Source organism: Anser brachyrhynchus, assembly GCF_964034855.1.
Source record: "Anser brachyrhynchus genome assembly, chromosome: 1".
Classification (NCBI taxonomy): Eukaryota; Metazoa; Chordata; class Aves; order Anseriformes; family Anatidae; genus Anser; species Anser brachyrhynchus.
In genome coordinates, this window is record NC_137694.1 from 110819553 (window position 1) to 110839136 (window position 19584).

Below are 19584 nucleotides of genomic sequence, written 5' to 3' on the forward strand. Positions count from 1 at the left end.
GTTCCTTTTATGTTTTAGACCCAGTTTGTCAACCCAAAAATGTGCCTTCTTCCCTGGATTACTATGCTTTATGCAGTCACAACACACCTAGTAAAATACAAACTTGGAATCCACATCTGGATTTTAGTGGACTCTTTATTACCACTTTACAGCCTCTGCCTGAATTGAGACTGCTACCTTATTTGTTTTCTGTGGCTACAGGTGTGCAGGGTGGTTTTTTTTTGTGAAACATATAAACTCTGCCCAAAGTAAATCCTGTTCTATCATTATTAAGATTCAAGAATATTTGTAACTCAAGATAAATGAAGGACAGAAGTGGAGCTTTTTTATTTTTCTTTTTCTTTTTTCCCATCATGTTTGGTAATTTCTTCTAGCCCTTGTCTGAAGTTTGAGCACTTAATGCCCTATTTATATTTCCTAATGAGGCTACTTCACTCAGTTCCGGCTACATTTTGGTGCATAAATCACTGATTTCAGAGATTAGTTAAGGACTCTGGCACGCATTCTGGAGACTCTTACTACTCCAGAGCTCCCTCCAGCATTTTTGATGGAGGCTAGCATTCACCAAGCAAAATGGATGGAAGATAAAAGCAGCTTAAACGCTCAAATGGTGACAGCAACATGTCTGGGTCAGACTTGTGGTGTGAGCCCTGGATGCCTGTTTTTCGCCCACCTCCGGGTAACACTGTTCTAGCCTGCCAATATCCTGAGCTGGATGGCAGCCTTTTGCTTGTAGTGACCATATTTTGGACTCCTAAGGAGAATGGGAGTTAGTCTCTTCTGAGTTGATAAACAAATTCTGTCCACAGTTAGGTAGCTTCCCTTCTCCTGTTCCCCATTTATGGACTATGCCATCTGTGGGTACTTCTCCTAGGGAAAAATTCGGCAACAGAAGAGCCAAGCCCCATGGGAGTGTTTAAATGACAAGATCATGGCAAGACTCAAGGTGTCATTTGATTAAATAACGGTTGGCTTCCTGTTCTGTGGTTGAGTACGGTAAGAGAACTGTCTGCATTATCGCTTTATTCTCGGGACATCGGACTTCCTAAACCTTCAGTATCCTCTGAAATCCTTTGTTCAGCTTTGGCCTAGGCCACCTGCTACTTCGAACTTGGCAAAACAAATACCAAGAGGCTGTGTTTTCTCTTGTACTTATAACTTTGTTTTGATTCTGTTCTCATGTAATTTCCTCCAGGCACCACTGTTTCCTTTGATTTGGTTTGACTAATGTGCTTTTCTTTGATTCCTCAAGCGTCAGTTTGCAGCTCTGTGAGGGATTATCAAATGGAAAGCATGCATTTTGTGGGCCTACTTATAAACAAATGAAGCTGCTCCCATGTAAGAGTGGGGGGGGGGGGGGCGGGGTCAATCTGTGTATAAAAGCATCTGATGAACAAAAAGTTTGGTGGTACAGTAATCTGTTATCTTTTCTCTATTGCTCTTTGTATGGTGAATTAAAATGCAATGCTTAAGTCTTGGATTCTGAATAATTGGCAGACACTTCTGAAAGGACATTTTAAGGAAGAGGTACTCTAGCTTTGAAGACCTCTTCTGTTTTTCTGATTGATCAAGCTTTAATTGTCACCCGTCTCTGCACCAGCTTAATTTACAGTTCAGACTCGAGCACTGCTTGAAGAGGGGCATGTATATGTGTGGTTTGTGTGTGATGAGGAGGGCTGTGTGCATGCTGAGTATGAATTTTGTTTGTTTGTTTGTTTTTCTGGCATATTTTGTATGTATTACATTGCATGCTAGAGTCCTTGTACATTTGTAATTCCCTTGATGCAAGAGGAATTATACAGACTTGGTACAACTGCAAGCTCATGATACAAACTACGCAAAGTAATTTAATGATAACTTCCATACAAATAAGTGCCATGATCCTGCCCCAGAAGTCATAAAACATTATTTCTTATTGTGTATTCTAACTCATGAACACTTAAAGCACATTGATGAGCTTCATGACCTCTGTATTATGGAGGAAGAGAGAGAATTTTCAGGTTTATGAAACAGTGGATGTAATAAAGTGTTGGACTGCATGTGTTCAAGCTGTTTTGTGTACAGAAAGAGATGGCTGATGTGCCAGTAATTTATAAATGGCTTTAATCCTCCCCCCAGCAAGTCCTAGAAATGCATCCTAAGCATTACCTGCTGTCAGGGCTTCAGAACAAAATCGTCCCCCCCCCATCATGAGAACATGAAGGAAGATGTTCTGTCAGTAGATAACATGATTTGTTATCTGTTGGTGTATAGGACATGTGGTTTTTTCAATTGTTCTGGAAACAGTATAGTTTGGGTAAAAATAAAAAGAGAATTTTCTTCCCATAAACCTAAATAAGGCTTAGTAGGCAAAAAGGAAAATTATTTCAGCCCTTATTCTAGACCAAGCTTCGACAAAATCAAAGAGATGTGCTCTGTGTGTATGTGCAGGAGCAGCTGTTACTCCGGGAGGTGCTGGAGGAGAGGAGGGCTTCCCTCCTCTGGTGTCAGCAGGGTTCCTTCTGTGGTTTGTGTTCTTTTTTTAAAAGTCTAACAAGAAAGTTTCCTTTCTGGATCGAGTGGAAAAAATTTGCATGCACTATTTGTAATGGAAATATTTTTTTTCTATTTTAGTATTATAAGTGAACATAAATGGCATTGCTTAAATTGTCATCTACGCTTTATATTTACTTTCATAGTACAGACTCTGTTGTAACTATTTTGGGGTGACACAAAGATGACAATACAATTAAAGAGTATTGAGGACAGCATAGTTAACACACAGATTTGGATCCGTTGGTAATCTGCACATGTGAAAATTCACTTTTTGTTGCCAAATATGAAGCTATATTCTTGTAGAAATGAGAAATGTTGGGGGTTCATTTGGAGGGAGGTGGTGATATGTGTAGGAAGCAGTATCTCTGAGTAGAAATACAGGTGTGCTGGGTATGGGTGCCGTGGTGCCGGCAGTGGGGTGCTGTGGGGCCGCTGCATGAGGTGATGCCAGAGCTGCCCCGTGCTGGCCCCTGCAGCCTCACAGCAGGGCACGGCCGGGCCCTGCAGCCAAGATGGCGGCGCCTCGCCTCGGGGGCAGCCTGGGGAAGGGACGGCAAACACCGCATGGCAGGGGGCCGTGAGGGGAGCGGTGTAATTGGCAAGTGCTGTCTCCGTCTTTATCGCAACCCGTGAGCTTTTTCGTATTTTTTTCATCCCTCTGTCCAGTTAAGGAGGTGGAGCGAGAGCGGCTGGGTGGGTGTCTGGCAGCAAGCAAAGGTCAACCCACCGCTACAAGATGCCATGAATGAGCAACTGCTGTAGTGGTGGGGACTCAGATAGCTATTCTAATCGCTGCTCCATGACTCAGACGGCCACAGGAACAGCTTGGATGGAGAATTCCATCTGCAGTGACACACTTGAAACAGGGGATGATCTCTAATTGAGAGGAAAACCATGAAATGACTCGTTGACAGTATCTTTGTATGTAGAGAAAATGACATACTCAGAGGTTTGAGAACCCCTAGCTGAAACCCAAATAAACTCACACAAGTGAGAAATGAGGAACATACTTTAACAGAAGTAATGAACAATCAAAATAAAATAGTAAGAAGCAGAGGATTCTTCATCTGTTCATGTCTTCAGATCAACATTGGATGTCCTGGGTATGCATAATGGGGGGGGCGAGAAACTGATTCTTAAATAAAGGAGGTCTGTACACACAAGAGAGGCAAATAGTGAGATGAGATTAGATTAAATGGAGTAAGGCTAAACTAGTTTCTGTCAGTCAGAGAACATTACACTCTTATTTTGAACAAGCCATATTTCTAAATGTTGTTGATGGCGAGAGGGACTCAGTTGTTGTTCATACCCTCTGTAGCAATTGTTCAGTTGGCTGATGCAGACATAGGAAATGGGATGTGAAATGAGTGTCCATGCTGTCTTCAAAACCAGTTTAAACCAGTGGAACTTGAGATGCTTTTGAAAAGAATGTTAATGTAAACTTGTGTAAGGAACTGTATTTATCTATTAATAAGCAGTTTTAACCATTTGGTAGACTTGTTGTCTGCCATGGAGTAACCAGAAAAACTGATGGACTGTTCTGCCCTGTAGGAATACTTCTGAATCATGAGGGAATGCACACTGGTGTCCTTTCTTGAGGAGAGCAGCTCTCAAGAGAAGATGTATAATGAGATGCAGTGAGGGAGAGGGTAGCTTGGTGGGGATCAATGCAGGGCTAATGGTGATTTCACGCATTTTGTCTGGGTCTCTCTTGTATTGAGTATACTGAAATTCCAATAATGTATGCTTTTCTTTTCTTTTTTCTTTTTTTTAATATATATATCTGTTTCATATAAAACTATAGAAATGTTGACTCATGTTTTCTTCTAAATTTAATGCGAATTTGAGGTAACCTCCAGTTACTGCTTGCATTTGTTATCCTGGAGAAGTAGTACATGGTATTCTTCAGTAAACAAGCCTGCCTTGTAATAGAAATACCATGGAAAATACGCTCATAGGTTAATAAAGTCTCCAGAATTAAAAACAGACTGAAATGTTGCCACAGTATAAAACAACATCTATTGTTTATGTAGTATTTCTCACATGTAAATATTATCATGGCATTGTAAAAGAGAAATATTACTATTTTTTTTACAGGTGCCAGGACAGAGAGAGAAAGATATGAATTGTTCAAGGCCACCCATGTGGCCAGTCCTGTTCTAACTCTTAGTCCCCATGCTCTCCCTAGCAGAGAATATCTAATCCGTCCTGTGTAAGGAAGTCTCAAAAACATTGCTTGTAACTAGTGAAGCACCTATGAAAGTACAAGTTTACTACTGAATTGTCTTTTTTTTCTGTCCCCTTGCAGATCGTAAGGCGACTGGAATTTCTATTGAAACGGATAACAAAAATGTAAAAGCAGAGGAATTTAAGGGTACAGTATGCGTATTGCTCTGATTAAAAATATATGGGATAAATACGTGCAAGCTATGTAGACAGCTGGGCAGTTAAGATTGTCTTCCTTTTTCCTGGGGGGTATTGCTCCTACTCTCTCTGTTGGCTCTTATTGTAACCTTAGTTTTGTCCCCACTTTAGGTTACTTGTGGAGTTGGACTAGATGCTCTCCAGAGGTCCTTCTCCACCTATTCTATGATTCTGTGATTTGTTTCTCAGTCCTGATATTCCACTCTATAACATCTGTCTGGTTTCCTTCCATGTAAAGTGCTGAGAAATGATAGAAAAGAGAGGCATTAATTATCTTTTTAAAGACTGATGTCTTTAAAAAAAAAAAAAGGAGATAGAGGGAGAACAATTGTAAATCAGCTATTCTTGGTATATGTGATTTAATGACTATTTTTAATTGCCAATGACTAGAATGTCTGTTTTAAAATATACGCATATATTTTATTATCTATAAAGACAATCACTTTCAATAATCAGATACAGAAGTTAAGGAGGCAGGGAAGAAAACCTGATGTTTGGATAGGTGAGAAAGAGATACTAGTAGTGTGTAGGTATGTGAGGTTTGTAGGCTATGGGTTTCTTTGTTTTTATTGCATTTGTTTGGAATGCAGAGAGAAGGGAATTTGGGAATCAACAGAACTGTTTGCTGAGGTTTAGGCTTTATTCATCCGAGATAATAATGAAATAGTGATCTCCGAAACTGTCAGCTGTGTTAAGTATTTTTGTCACTTTTGAGGAAGAAGAATACATTTAGAGCTTAGTACAGGACAGAGGAGAGAGGAGCTTGATTGGCTTCACGATCTCTCTTCTTTGTCTTCTCCTTTTTTAAAAAATGTGTGGCTTGTACTTTGTTCTTTTCTTATTTCTATAATAGAGTGAGATCAGTTTAACATAACTAAAAGCTATGCTCTCTTCTTTATATGTAGCAGCACCAAGGGAACGGTAGCAGCTGATAGACTTAGCTATTCATCTAAATGCAGCTGATCTGAAATGCGTTTTTCTTTCCAACTCCTGGTACAGTTGAGGAGGGCTAATCAAATGATCGGCCTGGACCAGACATATATCCAAAGTAAACATTGTCCAGACCTCTCCAAGATCCCAGATGGTTCTTCCCAGAGTGGTAGATCGTGTGCTGATGCACAGCTTCCTGTGGGTCCACCATAATCAAAATCAAGTAGACCTGTTCTGGAAAATACTTCTCACTGATAACATTAGTATGAAAAAAAAAAAAAAAAAAAGGCAGGAGAAGGGAACTATAACCAAAGAGGGATTTTATTATGATGTCTCTGTTCCATGTTTATTCTTCATCTTCCATTCTATACCTTTTATCTGGATAAGATCAGTGGAAGGGCATTAATACTAGCATCTTCTGAAAGGAAGATAATGTGGCATGCAAGGCAGGGGCAGCTCCTTCAGGACAGAGGTGACTTGCTAAGCTGAGAACACTTCAGCTGAGTTGTCTCTGTGTCAGCTAATACAGACTAGCTCATGGGACCAGCCAGCTGTCACAAGGTCAGTAGCAAAAGCAAGCTGAGCTTGAGTGATGGCTTTTCTTTGTTAGAAGGATACAAAAACAAAATGGAAAGGAAACTTTAGCAAATCTTAAGATTCAGGAAGCCTCCACCCATCCACACAACCTGAAGTCAGGAACCTCAGGCTTCCTGAGTGCACAGCATGTTTTTCGTAGCAGCCAGCGCGTGTGTAACATGTTTCTGGCAAAGAATGCACTCCTGCCCCAATTTTTCTTTCAAGTCTGGACAATTTTTCCCCATGAGAGATTCTCAAGGCCACCAGCCTGGCCCCTTTGAAACATTTTGTTTCTCCACAGAACAGACCTAGGAAATGAGACAAAGGGGTGAAGGGCTAGATCTGCTGGTACCTCTTAATCACACTGCAGCCCTTTTTGCTGAGGTTGGAAACGAGGGTGACAGTTAATGCAGATGGACTGTGTGTTTGATCAGTGGATGTTTGCTTCCTGAAAACTAGAGAGGCACTGCCAAAACTTTGAAGGCCTTTGATCCGTGATGCTCTGACCTGTATTGGACGATGAGCAGTTGAGATCAATGGTGTATTTGTTTCTTTTTCAAGAACTCCTGGGAGATGCTAAATTTCACTTTATTAATAGATTCAGAGCCAGTCAGATGTGTGGCTGGAAGCAGTATCAGAGGAAAGATTCCAGACAATTCTTAATAATACTTTAACTTAAAGTATTTGCTGGAGGAAAGAATATATATATATATATATTTTCCAGCATGCTGTTCCACTGACAGTGGAACTACTGAAATGCTGAGTTTGTCCTGATAATTCGCCTACACAGCTCACGTCTTCTCTCTCTCTCTTCAGTTCCCCCGTAACTCTAGCATTGACCGTAGGCCACAGTTATTATGATGTAAGCTCCATATTAGAGATGGCATGTGCTTATGTCCTGCTGCGAGGGAGAAAGAACAATTGACCTGTTTGGCCTGGTTTCTACCCAGCTATGGCAACTATAGTAAATCAGTAACTCTTGAAATCTCAGCCTCTGTGTACAATGGTGTCTTACTGCCTGGCTGCTGGAGCCCAGCCCAGCGTGCCTGGAGTCCTGGGGGTCTTTGTCCCAAACTGACAAATGCATTTGCTGCTTTTCCTTTCGCAGGTTCAGTCAGTAGCAAGGCTCAGTGTGTATACCAGAGATGCATGTGCAGACTGCCACATACAAAGCACTGCTTTCAGCAGCACCCACATGTAGTACTACCCGGGCTCATGTAAAACATTAAGTGTAGAAGACCAAGCATCATTCCTCCACTTTGGAGTTTGGAGTTCACTGGTGGAAGTGCTCATACAACACTCTCTGGGTTCAGAAGCACATGCACGTTCTTGGATCTCCTGAGTCCTGGCGTGGATAGCCCTGCTACCCCTGCCTGGACCCTGTGCCAGTTCACCCAGCCTGAGGTTTGCTAGTGAGCTACGTACCCCCAGGCACACCAGGTTTGGGGAAAGATACAGACATGGCACATACACCACACACCTCCACTTCCAGCAGCCAGTGCTATAGGCTTGGGGGTGCCTACACCCCCAGTGTGACCCCAGTTGCTGGCCCCAAGTTCACTCAGTCCCCTCCCCTCCATCCCTTCCAGCCTAGCACTCCAAGCATATGTGCTTCAGGACTCGCCAACACACACCCCTCAGATCCATGGGTTTCCTACTGCTGACACAGAGACTGCACTCGCTGGCACCACAGGCCCATCAGTTTACTTGGAGACAGATGGTCTTTGTCATTGTGTTCTGTCTGTCATATCTGTGTCTGTGTTTTTGTTTGTTGCTGCCCCCTTATTATTATCACCTTTGCATTGAAAAAGTCCTTGACTGGATAACCTTAATGAAACAGACTCTCACCTTCCACGTACCCTTAAAATAACCAACATGAAATTGTAACTAAATACACAAGTTACTTAGAACATTTAACCATCTTACTGGTATGTTTTTCATATGTGTTGTTACATATTTACTAGTATATTTACATATACATTTATTAGTATATTTACATATACTGATAATGAACTCGGAATGGTAATTCGCAATATAGATGATAACTGGGTCAGTGTCCTTTTTTTAATGGTTTGCTCACTGACAAAAATATTGAAACATAAAATGAGGGTAGTAGTACAGAATCTCTGCTCATCCAACATATGAATTTTGATCCAAAGGCCACCTAATTAATGGGGAAATTAGTAGTTTCTGTTTCCCTGGAGAAGGTCTGATGACATCGCTGTGAGGAGTAGATCTGGGCCTTGCTGACTGCTCAAGATATATGAAGAGGGAATGTTAATTTCATGGAACCTGATTGTGTACCAATATGATGCTGAAAGCTCTAACTTTCTCTTTTGCTTTTTGTTCCTTTGTTGTTGTTTGTTCGTTTGTTTGTTTCCTCCTTAGAGGCTATTCTGAGTTGCAAGCACAAATTTTCAAAAGGGATGAGTCTAAGAATAGAATGGAAGAAAATCCAGTCTCAAGGAGTTTCATTTGTGTACTACAATGGTGAATTTACAGGTAGGACAATACAAGCTTAGACTGATCATTTAACATGCCCTTCTCTAGCATATATATCAACTGTTTCTTGGGAAATAATAATAGGAAAATGACTGAAAGAGGATGCTCATGACTCTTGTACTGAACTGAACATCAGTCCTTCTGAGGAAAAGAATATTTCCTCAGGGGAAAACAAAGCTTTTCTTAATAAAATCTTCAGTGGTTAGTTACATTTTGAATGAAGTTAAATAAAACTGGAGACTAAGAAAAATGATTCTGCATGTTTATTGAATTTTTTTCAAAAATGAAATTACATTCAAACATAAACTCCTTTAAAACTGTTGAAAGCTCTGCACTCCTATCTTACAAAGAGGTTTCTGAAACCTCCTGTAGATCTGGGGGCTTAGATATGAATAATGCAACATTTTTTATATACATTAAAATATAAACTCAGCAATACCTTTTAAATTATTTGTATCTACTTTTTGGAAGTAGAATTTCTGCTTATATGTTCTTTAAAAGACATACCACAGCTTTATGTGTTGAAGAAAATACGGGTCTCTGGTACACGACAAATAAAGAGAAGTAAATAAAGACATATTTATATTACTTGAGAAGTAAAACAAAGCCACAGCAATTTTGTTAGTTTGTAGAGCTCGCAAGATGTGTTGATCTTGTTGATGAACTTGTTTTTTTCTGCATATATGTCATTTTAAAAGATGCTGGAACTCGTGATTCTGTTTGTGCAAGTAAGTTTAATTTCATAACAAGATGTAAAATGAAAATCTCATTGTAGGAAGTCTGATGGCAATATCTTTTGCTAATTCCTTCAATTTTTTTTTCTTGACAAGTTAAAATGTCACATACTTTGCTGTGGTAAGAATCATTTCTGTAAGAAATAAGTTAGTGATTGCCATCCCTCCAAGTGGAAAATTATCTTTTTTTTTTGTCACATGACTACATCCATACATGATTTCTTGAAATGTTCACAGTTTACCAAAAAAAGTATTCCATCTTCCAACAAAAAAATTACATAGGTTTTTGAACTGAGGTTGTTGGTTTTTTTTTTGGACTAAGTGGACAAGTTTATGGAAGGTTCTTAATGTCATGGGAGGGGGATTACGTGCTGCTCCTTGGTGATAGATGACCAACACTGAATAAATGAGCAATAGTGCATAAACTGTATGTGATTTCAGAGCAAGCCAGTGAGACATAGATGATTTCTATAAGCGATGACCAGAAACCACTGTTTGTTCTCTCTTAAAGGTGATCTTAAAGACCGAGCAGAGATGCTGAATACAGGAATCCGTATTAGAAATGTGACTAGAAAGGATTCTGGGACCTACCGCTGTGAAATCAGCGCAAAGAGTGAAGAGGGGCAACACCTAGGAGAGGCTACCATTACTCTCACAGTATTGGGTAGAAAGAAACTTTTTTTATTTGGGCTTCCGTAAAGAAATTGAATGATGGCAAGAGGTGCTGCGTGCAGGGTTGTCCATAGAGTGTGTGCCTGTAGGATTTTTGAGTCTTCCTTGGGTTGGGTTATAAACATACATTCATGCATGGATTCATATTCTGTAACGTAGTTCAAAGAATGTAACTAGTTTCTTTATTGATATAAATGTGTATTTTTGTTGTCAGAAGTTAGCAAGTATGCTGATTCATGTGATGGTGAAATGTCTGTTTCTACAAAAACTGAAGTCGCTCAGTGGCTGAGAATCTAGATAAGCTGATCATGATGTTTGGCACCGGAAAGTCAGCATCTGTCAACACTTATCAAATATTCCAAAGCAGCAGTTCGTTCCAATGCTACAATCTCCTCCTGGTTTTGGAAGGAGAAACTACTGCAGTGTCTGCATGATGCCAGCTAGCAATCTGTGGACTTTATTTACAGGACAGAAGTTATTATTTTTTATTATTATTGTGGTTTTTTTTTCTTGTTTTTTCCCCATTTGAGGAAAGGAGGGAAAACTGAATACTGAGCACATTGTTCTTCCATTGTCCCTCCGATTTTTTCCCAGTCAATTAATGATTGGTGGGTAGTTTTCTTTTTTTTTCCTCATAGGGAGGAAAGAAAGTATTTGTTTTGGAAGTTTCTGTATTTCTTATTAGAAAAATAATTGATCTTTAAAAACTGTCTCAAATTTCTTCATAAAATATAATAAATTCATGAAGTTTTGCTTAACTCCGATAATGAGGTAACCACACTTTTTCCTTCCTTCTTCCACTTTCTCAACAGATTGCCTTTTTAAAACGTAGCTTCTTAACTTAAAGTTGAGATCTTGGAGCCTGAAGAGAGTGGTGGGTGTTAGTGTGTCTTGTGCACAAAACCTTTTGAAAGTTTATGGGAGTTAGGTGTGTCTTGTTTTGTTTTTAGAATTTTTGCTTTTAACATGCATTTAACATGCATGTAACATGCATTCCTCGTCACCATTAGTTTTCTTCTGGGTAGTCAAGGTACCAAAATAAAATCAAGTTCCTTTTCTGTTGACGTAATAAAAATTGGAAAAAAAGACCTTCATATTAATGACAGAGCTGTCCTGCATCTGTGATGCAGAACCTGACAGAAATTTCTCTGAATACTCCAGCAAAACCTAAGGAAAGCATTTGAACACTTTCCACACTGATTTTCACTGCTCAGAGAACTATGAAAGAAAAATGCTAAACAGGTACTTGATCGGGAGCAGGGGGAGGAGTATGCTTTTTTTTATTTAATTTAAAATGAAATTGGTAGACAATTGCTTTTCATCTTCTATTTAAGATTCACACTGTGGCTGTGATGATGGCCAGTCTTGTTAATTCTTTCTGACAAGTGCTTTTCAAAACACGGTAGACTTTTTTTAATACAAAAATCATTTTACTCCTCTCCACTTCTGTTTTTAAATATTAGTGAGGAAAAAAAAAATTGCTGGACTCCAGATTCGCTGAGACATCCCTCCTCTGTCTGGGAGCAAGAGGTCCCACAGAGGCCTCCGCAGAGGAGTGGAACAAGCTACCGAGGGTTTGGATGAATATGCATAGATTGGAGACAGGATGACACAGCACGTGGTGGGGGAGGCTGGGAGCAAACCTCTGCCTTCCACTGCTTTTAGCAACTCACGAATTTTACAGTGCTCTTCAGTAGCAGGACTCTGCCTTCCACCCTGTCTCCAGAGCCTCTCTATTCATTGCTGTGGTAGTTGTTAAGCACGTGCACAAGTTCACCTCCTCTGTGACTCTCAAACTGTTGTGAGATAGGCAGTAGTGATAAGACTGCGTAACAAGTACAATTTAATTTTCCAGTTGCTCCAACTACTCCAGTATGTGAGGTACCCAGCTCTGCAATGACGGGAACAGTGGTGGAACTGAGCTGTAAGGAAACTGAGGGGTCCCCTCCGTCTGAGTACCAGTGGTACAAGAACGGGGTTGCCTTACTGGGTAAGACAGGAACAGGCAGTGCTAGAGCAGCAAACATAACTTACACCATGAATAAAAAGTCCGGCACTCTGGTAAGTGTCATAACAACTCTGTAATAACCAGCTATGAAGACCAAATTTACTGTTTTGTACAGTGATGCTCCTTGGCTTAATCCAAGGCACGAGGTCTCTGTCAGAGATCAATCTCATGCTGAAATGTGCTAATGTGTATAAGGTACAGTTTCTGCCTTAGACCAATGACAAGCCATAGAGATTGAGTGTAATAGGCAAGCTAGGTGAATTATAAGGTTGTAGTAATGATAAATGAGCAGAATCTAGCAAATAAATGACAAATTTCACCTTGTCAGTTAGTCAGCCAGGGTGAGGTGAGAATCATCTCTTAGTATGTCAACAGAGTGGTATCTGATAGCACCTTAAAATCTAAAATAGCAACTTCATGCACTTCAGTGGGAAGTGCAGCAGCACCAAGGGCAGTCTAGAATCTCAGCAATCCAGTGGCATTTAAAGGTTCCAGTCTTGTACTTCTGTTGTCAAGGGGAATGAGTAGTGGCTTTAAGTAAGCTGTGTTTTCTGTTATGTTCCCCCCGAGAACTAGCCATCTTTTTCTCATTCCATTCTGCCCCTGCGCTGCATTATAGCTGATCCTTCTAAAAATAAAAATTATATACCACTTACTGTGCAATGTAAGCTGATGGTTTTTTTTGGAAGGGTCATTTTATGGACATCCTGCTCTTGTGCATGATCAAATTCAGAAACTACAGTGTGCCTAATCATTCAGAGGTGCTGTGGATCTTTCAGTACACTGTGGAAATTCAGTGGGCTACTCAAAATTACTAATAGCTTCTGAAAAATCTTAGTTTTAATGTATGGGATATATTAAAGGGAGAAGATGTAACAGGCCTAATTATAAAAATAAATACAGAGAAGCACAGGAACTGACATGAGGTCAGCATCCATTTTTTACTTTCTCACTTGAATTTTTACATCAATAGTATTTCATAAGTAAAGCAGTTCAGCATTTCTCCATTGGAATCACATAGAAACTGGCATTTCTGGGGGAAAAAACTTGGAAAATATATTTTGTACTATGTTAAGTATTTATTAATATTTATTAATACTTACCATGTTAAGTATTTATTAGGTATTTATTTATTTTGTAAAACGAACACAGTGTTTTGATTTCAGGGATTCTGAAATGGGAGCATGTCTAAGAAAATACACTTTACTGGAAAGTGCTGATCACTGAAAAAGAAACTCCTTTTAGATATGCTCTATCTAGTTAAAATATCCATTTAAAATGCACACTTGGACCAGTATCTGAAGTTAAGTATTAGGGGATGTGACTAGAGAGCAGAATCAAAAGGAACGTGAGACTGAAATTCTCACTTTCTTTCGTATTTTTGGAAAAATATTAACTGTTGATATGTCAAATTTTCTGTGCTGTAGGAAATTCAGTTTTTTGTGTTTTTCCCTATTCTCATAATGGTTTTGGACTCTGTCTTAACAGCTATTTAACACCGTTACAAAGAATGACACTGGAGAGTATTTCTGCGAAGCCTCCAATGGGATTGGATTACCTCAGAAATGCTCAGTGAGGAGAATGCAAGTCGGTATGTGTCAGAGCAAAGAGGGGCAGAAAGCAGTCTTGCAATTGGATTGATTTCATTGCATGATGCAGCTGAGAAGCTAAGACAAGACTGAATTACAGACTACTGTTTGATAATGGCATTTTAGGGGAGGAATAATATTCATATATTAAGAGCACCTTATACATAGTTATGGTGGCTACCTAAAGCATTCCTTTTTAGCAGCAATATGTCTCACTGAGTTTCACAAAAAAAAGCACCTAGCTGAGTACTTTACAATTACTGCAGTATCCAGCATTAAGGTTGCGAAACACTGAATGTCACAGAGCAGCAGTATTCATACGAGGTCCTTAATGCTTCAGAATGGTTTTGTGGATGTTGTACAGCATAATTAATGTACCAGTCCACTCACTGTCTTTTTGTTTGTTTGTTTCTGGGATGTTTTTTTGTGTGTGTTTTGTGGGGCTTTTGTTGTTACATGGTGTTTGTTTTAAATGAATAGCCTCCCTTTTGAGATGCATTTATGTGAGATTGTCGTGTAACAGATCAGAGCTTTAGCTGAAAAAAAACTCATTCATACCTGCCAGAGGAACATGGAATGTACACTGACTTAAAAAAAAAAACAGTCCTGCTGCCTTTTTCTTTTCTACTTGAGCAGTGTAGGTGAATTGTAATACTGGTTAATTAATACAGTTACTTAGCAAAGGTTGGAAGGCTAGAATCTATAATAATCCAAAATGTGTGAATGTTTTTGCAAAATATAAAATTAGCTGTTACAAATTTGCTATGAAAAAAAAAAGATAAAGAGATGTTTAAAGTTTCTAAAAGGTCCTAACAAATACCGCACAAAAGCTTTACTATTTCCTGTTAGTACTCCATAAAGAAGTTGTCTGGTGCTTTCTTATAACTTAGTTGAAAATCACTGTATTAAAGTTTTTAATGAATTCCTGGTTGATTATAAGCAAGTATTCTACAAGCTACCAAGAGAGAATTGCTCTATTGTGGAAATATTCGCCCAAGTCCTGAACTGCTGTCAACCAGCGCACAAAAATTGATAGGTTTGGTGGAAAAATTCCCAACTATGTATTAACGTATGCTTAAAGTCAGGAACCAAATAAGTAATTCATCATATAACAAAAACAGATCAAATAACAACAAACAATTTTTTTCTGCTTGTTGGTGTTTTTCTTTTTGCTAAAATGGATGATTGTCTGAAGCATTTAGGGATTATATTGGGAAATGAGCATAGACTGTCATCTTCAAAATAGAAATGGCTGCACTTTTCAGTAGCCCAGTGTAAAATTTAACTTAAGGTATATGTGCTAATATTTTTTTTTTGGCCTTCAGTGTGTTTAATTTAAAAGCCTTGCTGTTTAAAAACAGTTTTAAAAAACATTAAATTTTAAATAATTCACCTGAAGAGTTCTTCAGGACTGATGCAACACTCACCAGCTGTTTCAGTTATTTTAGGCAAACTGTGTATGAAAATACTTGTTTAAATAGACTAAGACAAAATATCTTGAAGTCTTTGAGACATACAACTTGAATACTTACTGTGGGTAGATATAAAAAGAAATTGGTATCCCTTAACCTCTGTTATTGTTCCCTTACTTCTGTGTCAGAGTAATGATTTGAAGTGTATGAAGCACTCCTCTTACTGTGGCTGTGATACAGCAATACTTTTAGACAGTTTATCCACATCTGCATGTTGGTAATTAATTTATAAACCTTGGGCCAAATCCACCCATAAATATAAAAGGAACCTGCATTAATTAGGAAAACAAACAAACAAACAAAAAACAACAGCTAATGGAACTTTTTAAAATTTATAGCATTGGATTTCTCTTTTATAATTACAGATGACCTTAATGTAAGTGGTATCATCGCTGCTGTAGTATTCGTGGCACTGGTAATGGCATTATGTGGCCTTGGAGTATTTTATGCCCAAAAAAAGGGTTATTTTACAAGTAAGTACAGTAAAATCACTCTTTGTTTCAAAATATAGGGCTGTAATTCTGCTGATTGTAACATCCTCCTTTTCATGAAGACTGTAGCTCCATGGTCCTAAGCTAAAGTACTCTTTAGCACAACAGCAACTTTACTGTGCAGTTTTGTTCTGCCTACTTCTACCATAAAAGATACTGTAAGAATGAAGATGTTTGTACAGTTGCACAAGGCCACCAGACAGCAGTCTAGGAAAAGCAACGAACAGAACCCTGGTTTCCAGAGCCTCTTTGCTCTAGTTTCGAGAGGGCATGGAAAAGAAAGGCACCATGAAAACAAGCTGTACAAGCTTACTTGGAGTTCAAAAGCAGTTTTTTGAGCAGTTGAGTTCTGATGAAGTAATTTACTGGCTCCCTCTTCTGGTTTGCGGTGAAAGTGCACATGGAGAAAACTTGCTTTTGAGGATTATTCACAGAAGCTTGACATCAAGCAACTTCTCCATAGCATTTGTGTTAGTGCCTGTAGAGTTCAGCACAGCAAAAAGGGATCCCAAATGCCAGAGTGGGAAAGGCCACTGCCTGAAAGTAACAGGGTAACAGAGCTGATGTTAGAATCCACGCTCACTTAGAACGTTTACCTTTGAAAGCAACCTAATCTTTTTCTGTTCAAACTCAGTACATCAAAATGAGAAATTTCATTTAGCAACTGAAGCTATGAGTTAATATTTCGAACAAGTTTAAGGAAACTACTGTTGTGCTAATTTTTCTTGTTTTCCCCCCCCCTGCAGAGGAAAGTTCTTCCCAGTAAGTATCTTATTTTTTTATACAAATTATATGCAAGTCACCATAAATTTAATCTACATTTCTGATGACTTAGTAACTGTGATGCTTAGGGTCTTTCTGTTCTGATTCTCATACAGTGGCTTTTTTGAACACTGAAATAAACCTGATTTGGCACACCAACTCGTTTCCTCATTAGAACCAATGTGCTGGTCAGAAAATGAATTATTATTATTGTGATAAATGTGCAGAGACAAGTATTTTTTTGTAGTTATGGTGTACACCCTTAACTCAGCTAGAGGCATAGGTTTTTTCTCATCAAAATCTGATAAAAGGTGCTCAGGGCCAAATTGAACCACAACTACAGGTTACTTCAGTTTTGTAAAAATATGACTGGTAGACATTGTAAGGTCTACTCCTTTGATATGAATTTATTTAATGCACTTAAATTGCCACTAGGTAATTCTTATTAGCAGGTCAGAATTCCTCAATCTATTTTAGTGCTCCCACATGAGACTAAAATCATGTTTTCTTGGAGGTTGGGTGGCCTCCACATTTTTTATTTATTGATTTTAAAGTTTATCTTACTGCTTTTAGGTAACGGCAGGTAAAAAGCAATACAGTAAGGAAAAATACTATTTTAAAATACTGTGATATTTATACTGGTCATGAATTAGACAAAGCATAACTGGAAGCCTTGAAGGGTCAGTCTAGGGAAGGTAGCTTGGCAGTGGTTCATGAAATAATGACAGCTGTCTAAAAGCATTCAGTGGATTTGTTAGAGATTTTGTAATTTATTTTTTTTCCTAAAAGAAAAAAAATTAAGCATTACTGGAAATCAGGACAAATGCATTCATAAATAAAGTTGTCGAAGGGCTAAAACAAACACCAAAAAAGTCACTGTTTAACCTAATTTCCTTTTCTGTTCTATTAACAGAAAGAAGTCCAACTCTCAAGCTATGAGTGAAAAGGCAAGTATTTTGCATTTAGTAGTGTGTTTACATTTTCAGGTTCCATCAAAATTCCTTAGATCTGTGATGTTTTTGCATGCACTCAAAACCCTACATGCCACTAACACCTGGGGAAAGGGAAATAACAATAGTTATTGTCCATTAACCATGCCATTTGGTGTGAGGAAGAGTTCCACTCTGATGTGCTTGTGCATATTAGTTAACCAAAGAAACTGAAAGTCAAACAAGCACCAAGGCAGCAGTGACAGAAATTTGGGGCCTTAGTTCCGCTTAAGACTAATATTGGTTAAAAAGGCTTGATTAAATATGGAAGCTAAAATTGTGGGTTGGTTTTTTTTTTTTTCCTGTTTGCTCAATGAGAGAGCTCAAAGGATTTAATTGCATATACATTGTTCCAGCTTTCCAAACTGGTGCAAAAAGAATGAAGCTCCAACTAAAGCTTCAACTAGAAAATTTCACTATCTACAGTTTAAGGCTACACTAGTAGGCTTAAAAGGTCTCTGAAAGCTACCCCAATCCTTTAATCAAAACAGAGCATGCTGAAGAATGATGATACTTTTACCTTTTAATAGGGTATTACTTCTGTTCTGTGTAACAGTACATTCTGTAGGCTTTCCTTTATAGAAAGAGCATATACTGATAACTGACAGTGTTTCAGGTGTGCTTCTTGTCAGCCTGCATGCCTGAGTTTCTTCTGAAATGCACATTAAATGTTAATGTGGTTAAAATATTTGAACTATTACTTATCTATTACCTTCCTTCATTTAGGATTTCAAGCATACCAAGTCCTTTGTTATCTAGAAGATTTCAGCCTCTGTGAGGGACATCAAATGACTACTTGTTATACAAAAATATCAAAGGGATTTTTGACCTCTATTCTGTAAATATTGCTTCCATGTACTACACACGGAAAGTAGGAATTGCTATTGTTTAGATCTAGTCAACCTAATTGTTTTTTTTAATAAAAAATAAAAACAAAAAACAAACCCTTAACTTAAAGATATAGCTAAGTTGAATATACAAGTCAATTTGTGTGATGACTTCTCATTTTGTTGAGGCACACATGCAGCAATAAAGGACTCACGCTTGGAGCTTGGCATAGTCTATCCAAATAATTTTGACAGATGACCTTGTTACCAGTACTTTTACTACTCAAATCTCTAGCCCTGTCAAGGTCTCAAACTGTCCCCCAGTTCTGATTCTGTTCTTACAAGTACTCTGACAACGTACCGGGTTTGCCAGAGCCATCTAGAAGCGTGTAAGTAGTTGCTCAAACTTTAACTCATTATTCTAGGAGAAGAAAGCTGCTTTGTAATGGAAGCCCAAACATTGTTTTATTGTCTAATATAAAATGCCTACAGCATCTCTTCTTCGAGGAAGCGTCTGTTTCTGTGGACTGCATATGTAACTTCCATTATGAAAAGAATCATACCAGCACAACTGAAGCTGTAGTATCTGGACCCTAATTACTGAAGCGTTACAAATAAATAGTTCTTCAGAACCTGAAATGTGCGTGTCAGTAGTTCAGTGACTGAAGCTTAAACACCACAACCTCATTTACAGGTTTCAGTCACTTCTATAAGGGTAATCCTTCATCACTCATGTTCATTGATGCAGTGTAAAATGAGCACATTTGTACCTATCGTTTTGGCTCTGCAGGTCCTTCACCTCCCTTGGACTTCGCTACAGATTTCGGGTTCTCTTGTGATTATTTTTTTTCCTTGCAGAAGCTTGACATACTACAAACTCCTGAGAAAAAAAGTAGTTTATTCCAGGTGCATCACCATTGGGATTATAATCTTAACAGCACTAAACCAGTATTTGCCAAAGGAGTTCAGTTGTTAACAGTGAGAAGCGCTACTTGCTGCCTCCGTAACTGTAGGAGTTGATAAGCAAAGCTAACTAGGATCCCCATACACATAAGAACTTCACACTTCTGAAA

At 38.6% G+C, this 19584-nt stretch overlaps 1 protein-coding gene across 3 annotated transcripts in view; it reads left to right on the plus strand.

The window, feature by feature from the left end:
• Positions 1-19150, plus strand: part of JAM2 (junctional adhesion molecule 2) — a 35721-nt gene extending 16571 nt beyond the window's left edge. Inside the window, exons 2-10 of one of the 3 annotated variants that reach the window (XM_080573199.1) lie at positions 4844-4909; positions 8854-8967; positions 10213-10365; positions 12229-12434; positions 13870-13972; positions 15808-15915; positions 16680-16695; positions 17609-17642; positions 18411-19150. In XM_080573199.1, coding sequence (XP_080429325.1) covers positions 4844-4909; positions 8854-8967; positions 10213-10365; positions 12229-12434; positions 13870-13972; positions 15808-15915; positions 16680-16695; positions 17609-17642; positions 18411-18443 — 833 coding nt within the window. In that variant the 3' untranslated portion in view covers positions 18444-19150. The remainder of the gene's footprint in view (positions 1-4843; positions 4910-8853; positions 8968-10212; positions 10366-12228; positions 12435-13869; positions 13973-15807; positions 15916-16679; positions 16696-17608; positions 17643-18410) is intronic. The other 2 variants (XM_080573200.1, XM_080573201.1) reach the window with 2 other exon arrangements.
• The last annotated feature ends 434 nt before the right edge of the window (positions 19151-19584 follow it).